We start from the raw sequence: 16,514 nt of genomic DNA on the forward strand, positions 1-16,514 counted from the left end.
ACGTATGACTTCAGAATTTTGTAACTGACAACATTTGGCGCTTTTGAAGCCTTTACTGAAAATGACGAGTGGAGGGGATCACATTGCTTACGTAACCTATATAGGGGTTCCCCCTCATTATATAAACGCAAATTGCTCTTCAAAACAAAATGTATCTCGCCAGCGATTGCCATTGACAGTCTGGGACATCCCTGTGGCAAAGTATATAAATACGAATGTATTGGTTCATCTTTGTGATGTGGGTCATGCGCACGTACAGAGTTGTGCATTTATCCGCTCATTGGTTCTTCTGCAACTGACTCCGCCAGGAAATGTGAAGAGAAGCAAAGATTGAGATATCAGTGCGTGCGTGTGCGCACGTAGCAGTCTCTCGCTCGCCTCGGTGCATCATATTGCCTGCGAACATGACGACGCGCGGTCCCACTCGCTGCCACGGGTTAACACACACAAAAAACAAGGTTGTGACACGACTTAATTAGAAATGAGCCCGGTAGTAAAAGATCAAATAAACAACATCTATATCGCTGCCATCACGAAGATGACACCGCGTATTTTATAGGGCAGGGCAGGGCAGCACATGAAAATCGCGATTTAATCTGGATTTTACACACCAGAGGAAATTTCAGAGGAAATCAATATCTTGCCACGAATGAGCCACATCTAAATCTACAGATCTTTCCCCATCAGTTGTAATGCTCGTTGATTATTTAATCCTAAACATTGATAAATTAGACGTGCAAATTAATTTGTCTTTGGGTCAAAGATAAATAAAAGCATAACTATCTACATTTAAAACAGAGTGTTAGAACATCTCAGCGGGTCAGGCAGCATTTGTGGAGGGAATGGACACAACGTTTCCGTTCGGGACCCTTGTTCAGACTGATCAGAAACTGGACACCGCCTCTAGTATACTTCATCACACCTCCCTCTGATCGGTCTGAAGAAGGACCCCGTACCGATACCTCGCCTGTCCATTTCCTCCAGAGATGTTGCTTGATCCGATGTTCGCCCTTCATCAGACCGATTGCAGGGGGCGGGGGGGGAGTTGGAGAAAGCTGGAAAAGAGATGGGAGCGGGCCAAAGCCTGGCAAGTGAGGAGTGTTACAGTTGAGTTTGATTGGCTGATGGGTGGAGTAAGTCACCACGGCTATAATTGAAAAGGGGACAAAAGGTGTCAGAAATTGAGTGACATGTGAAATTGAGTGAGGGATATAGGTGGATGGGGCTGGGCAAGGGGAAAGAGGGGGAATGGTGATGGACCCAGGGATGAGACCAGATCGTATGAAGGAGAACAGTAAGGGTGATGAGAGGGGGCTAGGAATGTGCTTTGTGAAGCATAGGCAAGAGAGGAGGTGGGGGATATTACTTGAAATTGGAAAATTCAATCTTCATACAATTGGGTGGTACGAAGCAACCAAGAGTTTGTGTGTGGCCTCACTCTGGCAATGGAGCAGGCCAAAGACAGAGCGGACAGTATGCAAATTTGGAAGGAAGTTAAAATGGTTAGTAACTGGGAGATATAACAGACCTTGGCTGACCGAGTGCAAGTGTTTGGAAATATGGTAGACTAGTGAGTGACACATAGAGGTGGTGTTAGCTGAATGATAAAACTTGGTGTACAACAGACACTAAGTTTGGATGCTAAGTAGAGGAGCTGAATTTAAACTGAAATGTCAGAGCATAAAATCTGAACACTGAAAATGGGAGATACCAGGCTAGAATGGCTTTGATGTTGGCAATGGAACTGGTAAATTCATCCAACCAGTTCCCTTTCTAACATGAGGTGCTCCCGATGTAACCAAACCATAACCACTGTGGTCAGTTCCCAAGTAATAATAACATTGATTAGATTTCATAATTCCACGCTGGGCCTGTACACTTATCTTTGCATCAAGGCACCTGGCAGCTCAGCGTTCTCTCGTCTTTGGCTAGATTGTATTTATGGATAGCATGCAAAACAAAGCTTTTTACTCTACCTTGCTACAGGTGGCAATAATAATTCTAAACCAGGGTGGAAATATCCAACACTAAAGGACAGAGCTATAAGGTGAGAGGGGGAAAGTTTAATGGAGATGTGCGGGCAAGTTTTTTTTACACAGTGTGTTGGGGGCCTGGAATGCAATGCCAGGGTTGGTGGTGGCGGCAGATATGATAGTGGTGTTTAAACTTTCAGGTAGGCACATAAAGCAAGAATGGAGAGATATGCATTATGTACAGTCAGATACAATAAGTTTAACGGCATCATGTTTGGCACAAACGTAATTCTATGATCATTTAGATAGCAGGCTTAGTTTTTTAAAATTTAAATTATTCCTGCCAACTCGCATCATACTGGACTTGCTGGATCTTTGCCCACTCACTTATTCTATTCATGCCCCCCCCCCCGTAGCCTTCTAGCGCTCTCTTTATAATGGTATGAATTAAAATGTTGGAAATGCTCAGCAGTACAGTCAGCATCTGCGCATGGAGAAACAGATTTAACACATCAATGTTTTTTCTACATGTACCAAGTACAGTAAATATTTTATTGCATACAGATCAGTAAGAGTATTGCCATACATAAATAAGTACAATCCCTGATTAAGTACAGAATGCATTCAAACAACCCACTGAGTCTATATGCAAGTGTCGTCAGGCTTTGGCACCATTTCCAAAGTCCCAGCAGTAGCTTCAATTCCGGATCGCCAATGAACCATTGTCCCTCTCCTCGCCGGGCCACCTTCAGCCTTTGTGCCCCAAGGGCAGGGGGAGTCCTAGTTCTGATGAAAGCTCATTGACTTGAAGCATTAACTCTTACTCTTTCCAACCTGCTTCATCCTTCTACTTGTTTTCAACCAAGATACATCCAAGACCAGACAACATTTATCTGTTTGTTTCCTCCATAGATGTTGCCTGACCCGCTGAGTTCCTCCAGCGCTTATCGTTTAGCTCAGCATGCCAACTTCAGTAAGATGAATGATTCCATTTGTAAGGAACAGCTTCATCCCCTCTTGTTATTAGGCTTCTGAACGGCCCTTCCATAAGTTAGGGTATTGTCTGATTCACCTCTACACCATGGTGTGAACTGGCCTTGGAACAGGTGTGCTACAATGCTGAGAACAATATTCTGCACTGTAACTTTCCCTTTGCTCTATCTGTTGTACTTGAGTTTGACGATTGCATTCATGTATTGTAAATCCGGTGTGGTGGGTGTATGGAATGAGTTGGCGGTGGAGGTAGTTGAGGCAGGTACCATTATAACATTTGAGGGACAATTGGACGGATACATGGATAGGATAGGTTTAGAAGGTTATGGGCCAAGTGCGTGTAGGTGTGACTAGTGTGGATGAGAACATATTGGTCGGTGTGGGCAAGTTGGGCCGAAGAGCCGGTTTCCACGCTGTGGACTCTATGATCTGTTTGGATAGCATGCAAAGCTTTTCAATCATTGTACCTCGGCACAGGTGACATTAGTAAATAAACGCCCACAACTCCCGTTCCTCTCCACTACCCCGAGCTCAAATAAGATTCACCCTGCACCCCTCACACTCCCCACCCAATTCAGCCATGACAACCTCTGCCATTACCATCTCCCTCCCGTTCCCATGACCCGTGTCCAGGTCGAAATATCATGTTTCCAGACATTCATTTTGGTGTTGACACACAGTCTTTTGCCGTTCTTTTTTTTAATTAAAAAAAAATCAAAATAAACTTTATTCAAGATGAAAAATATACACAAATCAAGAACTGCGCAATACATCTTCCGACGTTCTCGGAAGCTACACATTAGCGACGTCTCGTCGTGGTCACAGAAATATCATTATATCCGGAACCATTGCCACTCATGTGCCTCATGGGGTGATATCCCTTCCCTCCTTTGATGCTTCAGTGTCGCTGACCATTTATGATGCTAGCGAGGCTGTAAGTGGATCTGTTTGATTTATATATGCTGCAACGCTTAGCGCTTTAAATTTTGAAGAGGAACCCGCCCCCCCTCCCTCCCCCTCTCATTCTTTCTCGCTTCCTCCCTCCTGTTCCGCGACTGGGAGTCCTCGTCGGCCGGGCTGTTGCGAAGCCTTGATTGTCATCCGCGTCACTGCACTTTGAGCCTGAATCGTTCCCTCGGTTGTTTAATGTCTTTCCCTCCCCTTTATATAGGGGCAGGTTCTGCCGTGCTACCGCGGGAGCCGGGGCTGTCCAGACGTACGAGGAAAAAGAGAATGCGGTTTTAGTGGGGTCTTTTTTGTTCCCACTATTGAGTTCGTTCCAGCGGAGAAACGACTTGCCTGACACTGATGGAGAAGCCAGCGGTGCATTCGAGCCTGTGCATTCCGCGGAACTTCAGTTGCATGGCCGAGCTGTACAGCAGTTTGGCCGAGGAATGTGCCGGCGCCGGTCTGGAAGGAGGGAACGAATGTCACCCCGTGTGTCAGCATCAAGAGAGGAGCCGAGAAGGCTCCAGCAACTGCGGCGGCTTTCCCAGCCCGGGTCAGCGCAGGAGGGCCAAGTCGTTGCCGGCTCCCGCCGACCGGAGCGGCACTTCCCTGGAGAAAGCCAGCGTCTGCCGCGCCAGCAGGAAGAGCGTCCGCTTCGCAGACTCCTTGGGTCTGGAGCTGACCACCATCAGGCACTTCTGCGACGCCGACATGCCCCAGATCCCTCACCGGGTCATGGCCAGGCTGAGGAAAGAACGACCCGAGCGAATGCTGCCCGCCAACATGATGGACTTCCTGCTGGACAACACGGCACACACCCTGGAACCCATGTTCATCGACCCGGCCAGTTGCCCCGGCTTCCTGGAGAGGGTAAGGACGGACAAGGTTTGCTTGGAGACCATCTCCACCGACAACTTCAGTGTCCTGGGGCTCGTCAGGGTCTCCAACATCTCCTACGAGAAACAGGTGTTGGTCAGATACACCCTCAACCAGTGGACATCATACGTGGACATTGGAGCCAGCCACAACGCGCACTCTGTCGACGGCCAGACCGACACCTTCTCCTTCAAACTGGTCACCCCACTTTTCCTGGACACGGGCGGCACTCTCCAGTTCGCTATCCGCTACTCGGTAGCAGGTCAAGAGTTCTGGGACAACAACAAAGGCCACGACTATCATGTACTAAGCCACAAGGTCAAAATTTCGCCACCCAAGGACTGGGAGAACGGCTGGATTCACTTCATTTGAGCCAAGAAGGGGGGGGAGTTTATTTACAGCATCAGGGATGGTGGTACAGTATTTGACAGTCTCTCTCGCCCAGTCCTCCCCGTCTGCTACAAGGTTTCGGTTTCTGTTTGAAGGTAAATTCTACCGTGGGACCACCGTGAGAACTGGAAATTCTCCTTAACACCTTCCAGTCTGTGTGTGTGTGTCAGGGAAAGTTGGTCACAGACAATACAAGCAATAAGTTGAGTTGAATTTTAGTTCTGAGGGTGGAATTGTGTGTCAGAATTGTGAAATGGCATTGTTTGATTGACTACTTTACCAGAGATCTTTCTAGCTAATCTCTAAAGCTTGCATCATCTTTAGAGAGAAAAAAAAGTGTCTGTGAAACGTAACCTTTTCACCACTTCTGCAAACACGTTGCAAGTCTACATGCCACTTAGAACAAATGAATGCAGGCATCCTTTGACATACCCCCTTCCCAAGAGAAGGTTACATGGTCTGGCAACCCTCACAGGGTGACCAGAATAATCTCGCATGACTGATAAGGGTGCTGACAACCTTGGCAAGTTGCATATTATAGTCACTGGGAGATTAGTGGGAAGGGAGTGAGACACTAGTGATGTCTTTTTGGAGTAAGTGTAAAGAGTAAGTTATGAGGGAGGGGAGCTTAAGTTTAAATTATAAACAGAGTGAAGCATCAACCTGACCAGCACTTGCTCAAAGGTTCTAATGCTTCTGATGGTTCTAATGCTTCTAATGGTTCCAATGGTTCATGTATCCACCTTTCCATAGTCATTGGTGCTGGCTCTGATTTGTTCTGAACCTTTTTCATACCTCGAGTTTCCCTCTCCTCTGACTATCAGTCTGAAGAAGGGACTCAACCCAAAAACATCACTTATTATTACTCTCCAAAGATGCTGAGTTACTCCAGCATTTTGTGTCTTATCTTTGGTATAAACCTGCACCTGCAGTTCCTTCCTATATTTTTCCAATGGTTTTAATGGTTCTACTGGTTCCAATGGGCAGCACAGTAGCAGCTGGTAGAGCTGCTTTCTCACAGCACCAGTGACCTGGGTTCAATCCTGACTCCAGGTGCTGCCAGTGCGGAGTTTGCACGCTCTCCGTGTGATGATGTGGGTTTTCTCCAGGTGTGCAGGCTTCCCTCCATATCCAAAGACGTGGGGGTTTGTAGGTTAATCGGTTTCTGTAAATTGCCCCTAGTGTAGGATACGAAAGTGGGATAATATTTTTAAAAAGTGTGACCGGGTGATCGATGGTCAGCGTGGTGTGGGGTGTGTTTCCATGCTGTATCTCTAAACTAAACTAAATGGTTCTAATGGTTCTGATAATTCTAAATCAACCAAAGGCTCTAACGAAGCATTGCTCCCTTTATAAAAAATATTCTGCAAAGGATATACAATATATTTGAAAAAAATTGAAAAAAACTATCATAAATAATTATTTTATGGAAATGTTTTAGTATTGTGAAGGTATGTCTGAGTGATGGACAAGAGAAATAAACTCTATGCACTTTGACCAATAGATAATAATCTCTATATTTAGATTAAATTTATTTGCTCTTGTAAACTTTGAAGCCCTTGTTTAAACCATGAAGCAAAGATAGACTTTAGCTTCAGGATTTGTTTAGTTTCAACACTAACATAGCGTATTGCTGATTTTACATTTGGTGCTACAACATCCATGGATGTGAGCCACACAATGTAATTTGAAGGTGGATCAAATTGTATCTGTATATCTGTTTAGCAAATGTACAGTGTGCCCCTTTAAATATATGCTATTATTTTTGTGAATGAAATATACCTTTAAAATGAAAGCAGTTTCCCTGTGGTTGAGCTACAAGGTCAAGGTCAGCATCCTCCCAATTTTGGCCTCAGTTCTTGTCTGAGTTGTCATTCAAGAGACAAAGAAGATTTGCCTGGTGTAGACTTTCGCCATGATTAGTGTGGGCCGAAGAGCATGTTCCTGCATTGTTGCATGTTCCGTATTGAACGCGACTAATGTCTATCTTACCCTTCTTTTTGACAAGTCAGAACTTATGGAATTGAAATTATGACACACGAGAGGCCTTTTGGTTCCCAGTAGAGGGTTTTAATATGTTCCTTTCCCACATCTCTGCAAATTATTCCCTCAAGTGAATATTCATTTCCTATTTGAAGTTGCTGATTGATTGTGTTTCCACCATCATTTCAGGCAGAGAGTTTCAGATCATTATCATCTGCTTCATGTTTTTTTCCTAATATTCCCTTGAATCTTCTGCCCAACATTTTAAAGCTCTTTGCCACCTGTCCTTCCATCCGCGTACCTCTATATAAAACACAATTTGCTGCTGCTCTAATAAATCTTAAATGGTCATCGCTTTAAACAAACAGAACAACTCCACCTTCTCTGATTTAAGATTAGTTCCCCTCTCCCCTCACACACAGTCTGGAGAAGGGTCTCGACCTGAAACGTCACCTATTCCTTTTCTCCAGAGGCACTGCCTGACCCACTGAGTTACTCCATTTTGCGTCTAAAGGCAAGTCAAAGATAGACACAAAGGTGCTGGAGTAACAGCGGGTCAGGGAGCATCTCTGGAGGAAAAAGGATGGGTGATGGGAATCAAGTCAGCTCGTAGTTATTGTCAAATGCACAAGTGTGGTCAGGTGCAAGGAAATATTGCTTAGCTGCAGCATCACATGAACATAGACTCGGGCCAGGCACGCCAAAATAAGCAGCAGCAATAACTCAAAGCCTTTACATCTGTGGAGCCATTATTAAAAATTCTACTCGGTACTTCTGCCTAGCTTCTTTTGTTAAGCAGCATGCACATCACATGGAATCTAATGCATTATGCCAAGCTCAGCATGCTTATGGTGTGGTCAAGCATTAGCTGGTCACCAGGTGATTTGAGTTTCTAAAATTCAATGAACTCAGTGAAAGATCAGAATAGAACAGAAATAGATACTGTGTAGATCAGGAGGATGGTGAGGATGTTAAGTTTTCAATAAGCACCAGGAGACTCCTCTATCATTATGAATTGATAAAGTATGTACTCAGCTATACTTATAAGGAGAAGTATTTTTTGAATGTTATAATTACAGTGATGCAGCTGGCAGAGCTGCTGCCTTACAGTGCCAGAGACCCGGGTTCAATACTGACCTCGAGTGCTGTCTCTGTGGAGTTTGCATGTCCTCCCTGTGACCACGTGAGTTTCCACCGGGTGCTCCAGTTTCCTCAAACATCCTGAAGACATGCAGGTTTGTAGGTTAATTGGCTACTGAACATTGCCAATGCAGGTTTCTAGGTTAATTCGCTACTGAAAATTGCCCCTAGTCTGCAGGGAGTGGATGAGAAAGTGGGATAAAATTGAACTTAATTGAACAGTTCAATTAAAAGTGGGGGGGGCGGGGGGTGAACTGTTAACATGCGGTATGTTGGCTCGATCTGAATGGCACACACACTGAAAGGATAACAATTTTGAAATAATACTTTAAAAAAAAATGATCTGGATGAGAACATTTTCAGACGTTTTGGAAAAAGATTATGGGTTGGTCCAAACTCCACAGCCAGCAGTGAATGGATGCAACAAATGGCCTTTTCCTAATTTGTACATTCTTGTCTATGAATCGATATTAAAAAAATATTTTTACAGTAATTTATTTCAAGGATTATGTCAGCACAGAACAAGTGGACTAAATTCCACAAAGTTGATTCACTTAATCTGTTATTTTTAAAGTGGTTTTCTAAAAAACAAACAAACATTAATTTCATTAAACGAGGAAGAAATATGCAGATTGTATCTGGAATGTGTTTGATGGACTGGAATACTTCTAACCCCATGCATCCACTGGTATTAATCTGCAGAGACAACGTTGTGTTGCTACAGATTATTGTTAATTTGAAGATTATTGTTGTGTCTTTATTTGCATTGTGACATTTTTTTTTAGACTGTTTGAATCTTGAAAAGTTTTTAAGATTAGATGGATCTCTTTTTTTTTAATGGCCTGTACAAAGTAAACCACCCAACTCAATATACTGGTGTGCCAAATTTGTGGTATTTTCTGACTAAATAACAATCCCATCAATAATTTTGAAAGCAAGCAAAGTTAGGGGAAACCTGCTGGTTCTTTCACATTGTTACTGGTGTATGAAGAAACCTGCAAATATATGAGCACACACTTAGGCCACACACTACGTTTGAATTTCCTCATCCTACTATTCTACCCTCCCCACTGTTCACCCTTCCTGAGAACAGCCTCTACTGTAGACAGTAAAAACAACAAACTGCACTTGTTGGTTCATACCAAAGATGGATATAAAATGCTGGAGTAACTCAGCAGGTCAGGCAGAATTTCTGGAGAAAAAGATGGATTATGTTTCGGGTCTGGACCCTTCCTCAGACTCTGAGGAAGGGTCCCGGAACGTCACCCATTCCTTTTTCTCCAGAGATGCCGCCTGACCCGCTGAGTTACTCCAGCACTTTGTGTCTATTTCTACAGTAGTTTAGTTTATTATTATCACATGTATCGAGGTACAGTGAAAAGTTTTTTGTTGCGTGCTATCCAGTCTGTGAAATGACTATACGTGATTACAATTAAGCTGTCCACAGTGTACAGATACAGTATAAAGGGAATAACCTTTAGTGCAAGATGGACTGTAGCAGTCAAGATTATTGTTTCTTTGCAGTGGTGCAGACTGATTTCTAATTGTGTGACTTCGTAACAATTAGTTTGAACTCTAGTTTCATGTGGAAGGCTATAAAAATGCCAAAACTCAGAAGTAGTCATTAATCATCTTGGTGATTGTTGCAATGTTTGAAGAAGAGGACAATTCAATGTATGAGCCATAGTCTATGGTTTCTATGAACCTTAGAATATACCATTATTAGAAATGGGGTGCAAACAGGGCTCATAGAAGCTAATACTATTCATTGTAGGAATGGGAGCAGGAATGGCCACCATTAACGCCTCAACCCTGCTCTTCATTCAATAAGGCGGATATTTGTCCGTTCTCCTGCTTCATTGTAATATTTCCTAGTCTTTTTAGTTCAAAAATCCATCAGTCTTAGCCTTAAACATGAATGCCTGAGCATCTGGGAAGGAGCTTTACCACATGCTCTCTTCTCAGTCCTAAACTCTCTATCCTGAGATAATGCACTGATATCCGGCCTACTTAGCTAAAACTTGCCAACCACCCAGTTAAAAGTCTGCTCACACAAAGTTAAGGCCAACCCAATCATCGTTGTAAAGATAATAATCTCAAACATGTTACTGATCTGATTCTGGATAAAACACTAAATAAAGATCAAGGGCATTGACAAAGGAAATCTTCTTGCACCAAGCAGCGCTGACATGGGAAGGCCCAACCCTACTTCAGCTGTTGGCTATTAATCACCTGAACTGACGCACATCCAACACATCTCCTTGATTGTGGGATTCTCTACAGAAATGCAGGTTCTATCACAACATTTAAGAAACATTTAGACAGGTACATAGATAGGATAGGTTTAGAAGGAAATGAGCCACACGCAGACAGGTTTGATGTATAAATGGGCATGTTGGTTGGTGTGGGCAAGTTGGGTCGAAGGGCCTGTTTCAATGCTGGATGACTATGATTCTAAGTGAGAGCCTAGGCCAATCTTAACCGACCTCAACTTTTGTAACAATCAAGTCTTAATTACATAGCAGTGGTTGAATGGGAATATTAATAATTTCTGGAACTACTGAGTTGTCTATTCTCCAGTCTTTCTACTTGCTGAAGAAAGGTCCCGACTCAAATGTCACCTACCCATGTTCTCCAGAGATGCTGCCTGACCTGCTGAGTTAATCCAGCACTTTGTGTCCTTCTTTCTACTTTCTTCCTGGCTTAAGGGGAAATTTGGTCCACAATCTCAGTTATCTCGGTGTCATTTCATTCCTGCTATTCATTCCCATCAGCAACAGGTGACTACTAGTTGGCACTATAGAAAAACCTGGCTTGTTTAACACAGCCACAATCAGAAGGATTGGTGATTGTGACAGTATTACGCTGTAACTCCACATTTTAAAGCTACAGTTCTTTTGGTTGGACAATCATTATGTATTATTTCTATGCCATTAACACCTTGTTTAATTAATGTAGTGAATGAATAAGCCACATGAATCAGAAAAATCCCACATCTGATCTATTGACCTGAGCTAGGGGCATGAAGGTCACCGTTTAGTTACGTTGCTGGAGAGTTATATTGGATGAGAACTAAACCGTTCATGATTGAATACTTTCTTGCTTTGCTTGCCCTCAATTTAACGGTATACTGTCGTTCAATGTTATCTGCATTTGGACATTGAACAGAACAGCACAGGAACGGACCCTTGTGTCAAACATTATGCCATTAAACTGATCTCATCTGCCTGTACATGACCCACATCCCTCTATTCCTTGCACTTCCATGTGCCTATCAAAATGCCTCTTAAATGCTGCTATCGTATCATCACCACCCCGGCTATGCTCCACCACCACCCCGGCAATCCTTTCTGGGCCCCCAACTACTCTCTGTGTAAAAAAAACTCACCTCATACATCTCCATTAAACTTTTCCCCTCTCACCTTATAGCTATGCCCCCTAGTGTGGACGTTTCCCCCCAGGGGAAAAGGCACTGATTGTCTACCCTATCTATGCCTCTCATCATTTTATATACCTAGCCTTCGACGATCCAGAGAAAACAATCCAAATCTATCCAACCTCTTCCCTGCAGCTGAAACCTTCTAATCCATGCAGCATTGTGGTAAACCTCAGCACCCTCTCTAAAGCCTTCACATCTTTCCTGTAATGGGGTGACCAGAACTGCATTTCAAATAATTGAATGTGCACTTAACCTTAATCAGTACATTGATGGGGAGGAGAAATTCGAGAAACAATACCAACCTGGATTCAAATTTTAAAAGAAAACATCTTTGATTTCAATGCATTACTTTAACAAACCTATAAAAACTGTTAGCTTCACTTGTTTGCAGATGATTTAAATCATGAATGCCACTTATTCAGAATAGGTTGTGTACCATTGAACTGAATCCTTCAACACAATAATAGGCAATTTATGGACTTCAAACCTCATTCAGTTATATCGCAAGCCCAACCTAAGAATATAAGTCTAGCATGATACAAAGTGCTGAAGTAACTCAGCGGGTCAGGTAGCATCTCTGGACAACATGGAGAGGTGACATTTCAGGTTGACATCAGGAGGAGATCATTAGATCAGTCGAATCCATGCCATTTCTGATTGATCCATCTTCCCCGTCTCACTTCCCACCACTTTCCCTGTAATCCTGCAGATTATTTTATCTCATGTACCCGTTCTCTGACTGACTCTTTTTCCGTCATCTTAACAGCAGTGAGTTCTGGATCATGATCTCTGTGCTTCAAATAAATATTTTTCCTAAATTCCAATTGATCTTATGCCCATTCCTTGACATATGTGTCCCCTGCCCTTGAGCAACTGGATAATGGGAAAAGGTTCCCTGTAAATCCTGAAGAAAATAGTAAAAATTATATCTCTTCAACCCCTTCACTTTTCAAAGGCAGGTTGGGGTTATAAACAATGGGATACAGGAACAATGAAAATCTTGCTTCACATACAACACACCAAACATAAGTTATGCATAAATTATGCAAGAAACCGAAATGAAAAAGTATGCAAAACATTACATTAGTGCAAAATCACAATTAGAAAAAGATGGCCATGGGAGTGCAAGAGGTTGTGCAGGTCGATTCAACAACCTGATGGTTGTAGGAAAGTAGCTGTTCCTGAACTTGGTGGTGTGGGACTTGAGGCTTCTGCTGCTTGATGGTAGCAGCGAGAAGAGGGCATGGTCCGATGGTGGGGGTCCTCGATGATAGACGCCGCCTTCTTGAGGCAGTGCCTCGTGTTGATGTTTGTGATGATGGGGAGGGATGTTCCCCTGATGGACCGGGCTGAGTCCACCACTGCCTGCAGCCTCTTGTGTCTCTGTGCACTGGGATTGCTGTACCAGGGGATGATGGTGCAGCCAGTGTTTGTGCGCATCTTGTTTGACAAAGTATTGAAATGCCAAATCTCTTTCAACTTAAAAGAAAGTAGAGGCGCTGGTGTGGTCTTTTCATGATTGCATCTTTGTGCTGGGACCAAGACAGATCATCTGAGATGTTAATTCCCAGCAATTTAAAACTTTCTTGATGAAATATATTCCCTGTGGTGGACAGCAGCAGATGATGCATATGCATGAAAAGGGAGTGCTGGTCACACACAATGGTGGAATGCTATTTTCGTGTGCATGGCTCTAGTGTATGATACCACGGAAGAAAACTTTTCTCTCCTGTCATCTCTGACTCGCTTTCAGCTGCTCCCAGGCTGTTGTGGAGCAGAAAGGAAGATAACAAAGGGCATCTGAGTGATGGCAAATAGAGTGACAGCTCTTATACTGAATGATATTTCCGAGCCAGTGAAGTAGGATGTACGTAACGACCACAGAGTTCACTCCGAAGTCTGTAAATGAAGAGGAAGTGAAGACTGTCTAAAATAAACACAGACAACAGATTAAAAAAACCCAGTGAAAGTTAGATTAGAAAATATACATTATCTTAACCACCCATTTATGAAATTGACTGGGAATTTAAAATGTAAATTGTGATGCAACGCTTTAGTGGTAAATGTCTATTTTTTCATGTTCGTAAAGAATTGAATCTATTTTTACAAATTAAACATCAGCATGTTATATGGAATACACAATTTCTGTCAGGTTTATCTTTCTCATTGATTATGTGCGTGACTTGAAAAATGCAATCTTTTTTGACTCATAATTTAAAAACTCTACCCCAATATATAATGGCAGAGTCAGCGGTTGTTATCATATTCTGATGGAGCGAACCTTAGGATTTATTATGAATATTACTAAATTGACTATATCAGCATCCCTCTGTGCAGATAGTATTCCTTATCTAGGCTTTTATTCTGTTGGGATGTCTATAATTAACTAGGGTTTGCTGTTTTGGCAAAAATAAACCTGGTGAATTGTCAGTGCCAAGAAATTGCAAGTGAGTCATTTTGCACAGACTCGAATTCTCTGTCCACTACCGATTTTCCGGCACCCTTGGCTCCAGAACCCTTCTGGATTATCCATTTTGCAGGACCAACACAGGGCATAGCCTTGGGGGCCCGAAATACTGGCCCGCTAAGTCGGCTGTGGAAGTCGGCTATGGGAACGGATCTGCCGGCTCTGGCTGGGCCAGAGTTCCAGAGCCCCGGCTGCAACCCGCCGATCAGGGCGGATGTCCCGATGAGGTTGCGATCAGCCTCCTCACCCGACCCAGGCGCCACATTTTAGGGGAACTTCCGGGGGCGGGGGGGGGGGGGGGGGGGGGGGGGAGTTTGTCCAGATTAAAATGGGGCCGGACCAGCAGTTGCCAGAAAATCGGTGGTGTACTTGCATTAGGATCTACAGGAGAATTATTAGATGACTATCTTCCAATGGTTTCCTGCAAAGTTCAGCCCACACATATTATTTTTTGTTCTTGAGCTATTTTCGTACGTGATTTTGTTTTCAAATGCATCAGTATTATAAATAAGTTAATTGAAACTGCGTGTAAAAACTTACATGCGTTTGATTAATTCAAGATACTTTTCACATGTATTTGCTATTTGGCTGTCAGTGCGAACATACATTAAGACATTTTTTTCAGATGTTGTGATTCTATCATGACTTTCACTAGTGCAATAGTGAACTGTGCAAAATTAAACACAGTTGGTTTTCAGTTCTACCAGATCTGCCAAAGTATTTTAGTGGAATATAGATTTCCCATTCTTTCTACATGATCTCGTCAGTTTATGTAGTACATGTCTGATTAACATCTGATTCAAATGACTGCTATTTGTTTGTCCACGTGTCTGCATGTTGTTCCATTTTAGGGAGTGAAAAACTGTTATCAAAATGTACTTTAAAATGCTGCAAAAACGTTTTGTCATCTTGTGTCAATTTGAAGGGAATGATTTTTGTCTTAACCTTTGTAATGTTTAGGTTGTGGTCAGATATTTTGTTAATAATGCAGTAAATCTTGGCTGCCAATGACATCTTATGTAATGGTCAATGTTGTTTGATTACAGAATGGAACCTGCCCAGTGACCAATCTAGGCCAAGTTGACCGTTTTCAAAATGGTACTACTGTATTTTCAATTTGGTAATCTTGCTTAGTGAAAATATTGCTTTTTATTTTTGTACTTTGATGTCAATAAAATTCTGTATTGCACTTCAAGCTATGAGTTTTTTTATTTAATACTACGTATTGCCTTTAAGTAAAAGTGAAGACATCCGTTATTCTAGGAATGACAGTCAATCTGTTAAGAACATAGAACATAGAACAGCACAGGAATGGGCCTGTTGGCCCACAATGTTTGTGCTGAACATGATTTCAAGTTAAACTGGTCTAATCTGTCTGCACATGATTCATATCCCACTATCCCTTGCATGTTCATGTGTCTATTTGAAATCCTTTTAAACACCACTATCATATCTGCCTCCACCAATACCCCTGGCAGAGGAAATTTAGCATGGGAGACATAAAGATACATCACTTCTCCAACGTACACATTTGTAAAATATGTCTGCCTACTCTTTACATTATAATATTTGTAGACTAATATATAGCTGCATAGGTTTCAATCAGTCAGTCTGATGGAGCATAGAGCATAGAACAGCACAGCACAGGAACTGGCCCTTCGACCCACAATGTCCATGATGAACATGCTGCTGAAGTTAACAAGACCCTTCCGCCTGCACATGATCCATCTCCTTCCACTCTCTGCATATTCATGTGCCTATCTAAAACCTTCCTAAAGGGCCATTATCGTATCTGCTTTCACCAACACCCTTGACAGCATATTCCTTCACCTTCCAATCTCTGTAAAAAAACTCTTGCCCTGCACAACTCCTAGAAACTTTACTCCTCTCATCTTAAATCTGTCCTCTAGAGTTTGACTATTCCAATCTGGGATAAAGATTCTAACTATGTAATCTAGCAATTCCTCGCGTAATTTTATTTTACAGGTCTTATCTCAGCCACCAATTCTTCAGAGAAAGTGATCCAAATATGTCAAACCTCTACTAATAGCTAATACTCTCCACTCCACCACCACCTCCAGGTCCCTCAGATCGGCCGACTTGGGTTACTGAACATCCCGCCGTCTAGGCATAAGCTCAGAGGCGACCACACCTTTGCGGTTGCGGCTCCTAGACTGCGGAACAGCATCCCCCTTCCCATCAGAACTGCCCCCTCCATCGACTCCTTTAAGTCAAGACTAAAAATGTATCTATACTCCCAAGCCTTTCTTGACGTCCTCTGAGCGAGGGCTATATGTATATATGT

The 16,514-nt window shown here is 42.8% G+C and overlaps 1 protein-coding gene across 1 annotated transcript; it reads left to right on the plus strand.

Annotated features, from left to right (window-relative positions):
* The first annotated feature begins 4,248 nt into the window (after nt 1-4,248).
* Nucleotides 4,249-9,172, plus strand: LOC129705342 (protein phosphatase 1 regulatory subunit 3E). The gene has a single exon (XM_055648874.1). It carries the CDS (start codon nt 4,275-4,277, stop codon nt 5,160-5,162), a length of 888 nt encoding a protein of 295 aa, XP_055504849.1. The 5' UTR covers nt 4,249-4,274; the 3' UTR covers nt 5,163-9,172.
* Nucleotides 9,173-16,514: the final 7,342 nt, after the last annotated feature.

Source organism: Leucoraja erinacea, chromosome 17, assembly GCF_028641065.1.
Source record: "Leucoraja erinacea ecotype New England chromosome 17, Leri_hhj_1, whole genome shotgun sequence".
NCBI classification, from domain to species: Eukaryota; Metazoa; Chordata; class Chondrichthyes; order Rajiformes; family Rajidae; genus Leucoraja; species Leucoraja erinaceus.

Coding starts and splice junctions, on each gene's coding strand:
- LOC129705342 (XM_055648874.1), top strand. CDS start 4,275: ATGGAGAAGCCAGCGGTGCATTCGAGCCTGTGCATTCCGCGGAACTTC.